A 2500-nucleotide genomic window follows, 5' to 3' on the forward strand; every position below is an offset into this window, starting at 1 on the left:
CTGCTTAAACTGCAATTTATATTGATTGCAAGTGCAAATGACATGAGTGACGTAACCATCTTTGGGTAATATTTATAGCCATCTCCCTGTATTTCTCCCCCTGTCCCCTGAACTGAGATCCTCTGCAGTTCCAGGAGCACAGATTAAGGATGCTGCTTATAAGGGTGTTTTTGTGGACGTGCGGCGTGTGAGTGGCCCGGGGTTCTGCATGGTCTTACCCAGCCAGAGTGGCAGGCCCTGGGGATTGAAGAGCAGGCTCTCACCCTCTCTCTGGTAGGCCGGGGACATGTAGAAGTCACTGCTGATGATGCGCTGCAGGTGGCTGTCCTGCCAGTGCAGGTCGCACGCTTCCACGGCACGGGTGAACACTGTCCGTCGCGGCCGGCCCAAAGAGTCTGGAGAGAGAGAGAGAGAGAGAGAGAGAGAGAGAGAGAGAGAGAAAGAGAAAGAAAGAAAAAGAGAAAGACGGAGAAAGACAGAGAAAGAAAAATAGAGAGAGAGAGAGAGAGAGAGAAAAAAAAGAAAAAGAGAAAGACAGAGAAAGAAAAATAGAGAATGAGAGAGAGAGAGAGAGAGAGAGAGATTGAAGCCATTAATCATAGACACGCACACAGGTGTAAAAAGAATAAGACGTGCACTGAGGGAGGAAAAAGTATTAGGTCAACCACTGATTGCCTTTAAAGTTCAAGCTTAGGGTCAACGTCAGGCTAAAAGAGACAAGTCTTATTTGTCTGTGTGTCTGGGTTGTAAGTTGTAAGAGGTTCATGAGGTTTATAGTCAGGTTAAAGGGTCAGATCTTAAGGAAAGTGGAAGTGTGGTGGGCGCTAAAGGCCAACACCTGAGGCCATCTGCTCGACAGAATGACCTCAGGATTCCAGGGTTTAAGCGCAAGTGTTGGAGTGTTGAGCTAATGGCTCACCTTGGGCCAGGTTGCTCTGCGGCAGGGCGTTGGTGATGTTGGGCAGCTCGCTCCCGTAGTTGCCATCCTCCAGGGGGCAGATGTCCATGTCGCTCCACTTCTTCAGCTGCTTCAGCCAGCCACCCTTCTCCTCGCTCTTGCAGTGAGGGTTCAGCACGATGCACACCCACAGAGCACCTGGGGGGGTTGGAGGGAGAGGACATGTGGTTAGTGCACATCATTCTAACAATCGACCATGCACTTCACTGGGACTTCGGAGGGACTTCACTTGAGCAGTCTGAAATGGAACACCTTGGAATAAATTAAAATCCTTACACAACAGTATAAACCGCTAGTTCTCAAGAGGACTCAGTAGCTTCAAGTTTCAGACTAAGGCCTAACAAATATTTGTTTTGAACAAGAAGGCTGAAATATTTAGTCTAGTTGAAGTGTAGCAATTCAATACGATACAATAACATAATTTGCAGGACTAGCCACACTCTGATCCACACATTGTCCTCTGTGAGGCTGACACAGACCAGGCTCGTGACGGTGACGTCTGTGTTTCCCAAACAGAGTGCAGTTGGGCAGAGAGTGATATTTGGCAGGTGCTGCTGGGCTCAGGCAGCCCCATGTCACTGGCAGTGGCGCTCGGCACATCTCTGTAGCTAGGTAACAGATGGCCTAGCCTGCGTTCTCTCTCTCTCTCATGTCGCTGTCACATCCAGTTCAGTCTAACAACACTCATTGGCCGCAGGGGGGAGTCAATGTGACAGGGGTCTCACAACTCCAGCCAATCGGAGGCCTGGGTTACTTTAACTGCAGCTGACGATTGGTTGTTTTTAAGTGGGCGATCGCTAGGAAAGGGGGCCGGCCCTTTCTTGGTAAATGAAAGTTAATGGCAGTGATGATGGAGTGCCTGCTCAGATGACCGCTCCAGGTTTGGTCTCAGTGGACCAGAGAAGCAGCAGCAGAGGCTTAGCTTTCAAACGAGCCTCCTCAGGATGCGCTCTCATCGACTTCTTTAAATGGCCCCTGATCAATAGCAGAGATCTTGAAAAGCCGATTGATCCGGGGGGCTTTTCATGACAGTCCAGGCCCCCTTCCTCCCAGCGCACGGTGCTGTTGGCCACGGCCTGCCCCCCCCCCCCCCCCCCCCCATTGGCTGCCATCACAGAGCGCGGAGGAGTTCGGGTCACGTCCACCGGAGGGAGATTACCATCCAGTTCAACCTAGACGCCAGCTAACCACCTACACAAGAGTGTGATCAAGGCCAAGCTATTGAGCGGCTACGCAGCACAAAGTAGCGATGGTAATACCCCCCGGTTCAATTAGATAGTGCTTAGAATCCCGGAATGAGGCGATTGACCTGAACACTGGGCCAGATGAAGTCTGTCATGAATGAATGTGACTATAAAACGAATTGAAATATGACACAACTTGTGGTTTTATCCACATTAAATACAAAAAAATAAAAAATCAACCCTTTTTGGCTATTTGTGCCATACTGGATAGATCGGTATTGGAGGGCTCATGTTGACACTGTGGCGGCTAGCTAACCCACCTAGTTCGTCCCAGAGCTGCCGACACTTGTCCGTCATC

General features: G+C 50.0%; 1 protein-coding gene across 2 annotated transcripts in view; it reads right to left on the bottom strand.

Moving 5' to 3' along the window:
• The window catches only part of zswim5 (zinc finger, SWIM-type containing 5), a gene marked incomplete at its 5' end in the record, with an annotated part of 51088 nt that overhangs the window by 12806 nt on the left and 35782 nt on the right, over positions 1-2500 (bottom strand). For both annotated transcript variants that reach the window (XM_080837262.1, XM_080837261.1), the window contains 3 exons: positions 219-395; positions 920-1096; positions 2463-2500. The exon at positions 2463-2500 is cut by the window's right edge and continues 113 nt beyond it. In XM_080837262.1, the coding sequence (XP_080693388.1) occupies positions 219-395; positions 920-1096; positions 2463-2500 (392 nt within the window). The remainder of the gene's footprint in view (positions 1-218; positions 396-919; positions 1097-2462) is intronic.

Source organism: Sprattus sprattus (genome assembly GCF_963457725.1).
Source record: "Sprattus sprattus genome assembly, chromosome: 4".
NCBI classification, from domain to species: domain Eukaryota; kingdom Metazoa; phylum Chordata; class Actinopteri; order Clupeiformes; family Clupeidae; genus Sprattus; species Sprattus sprattus.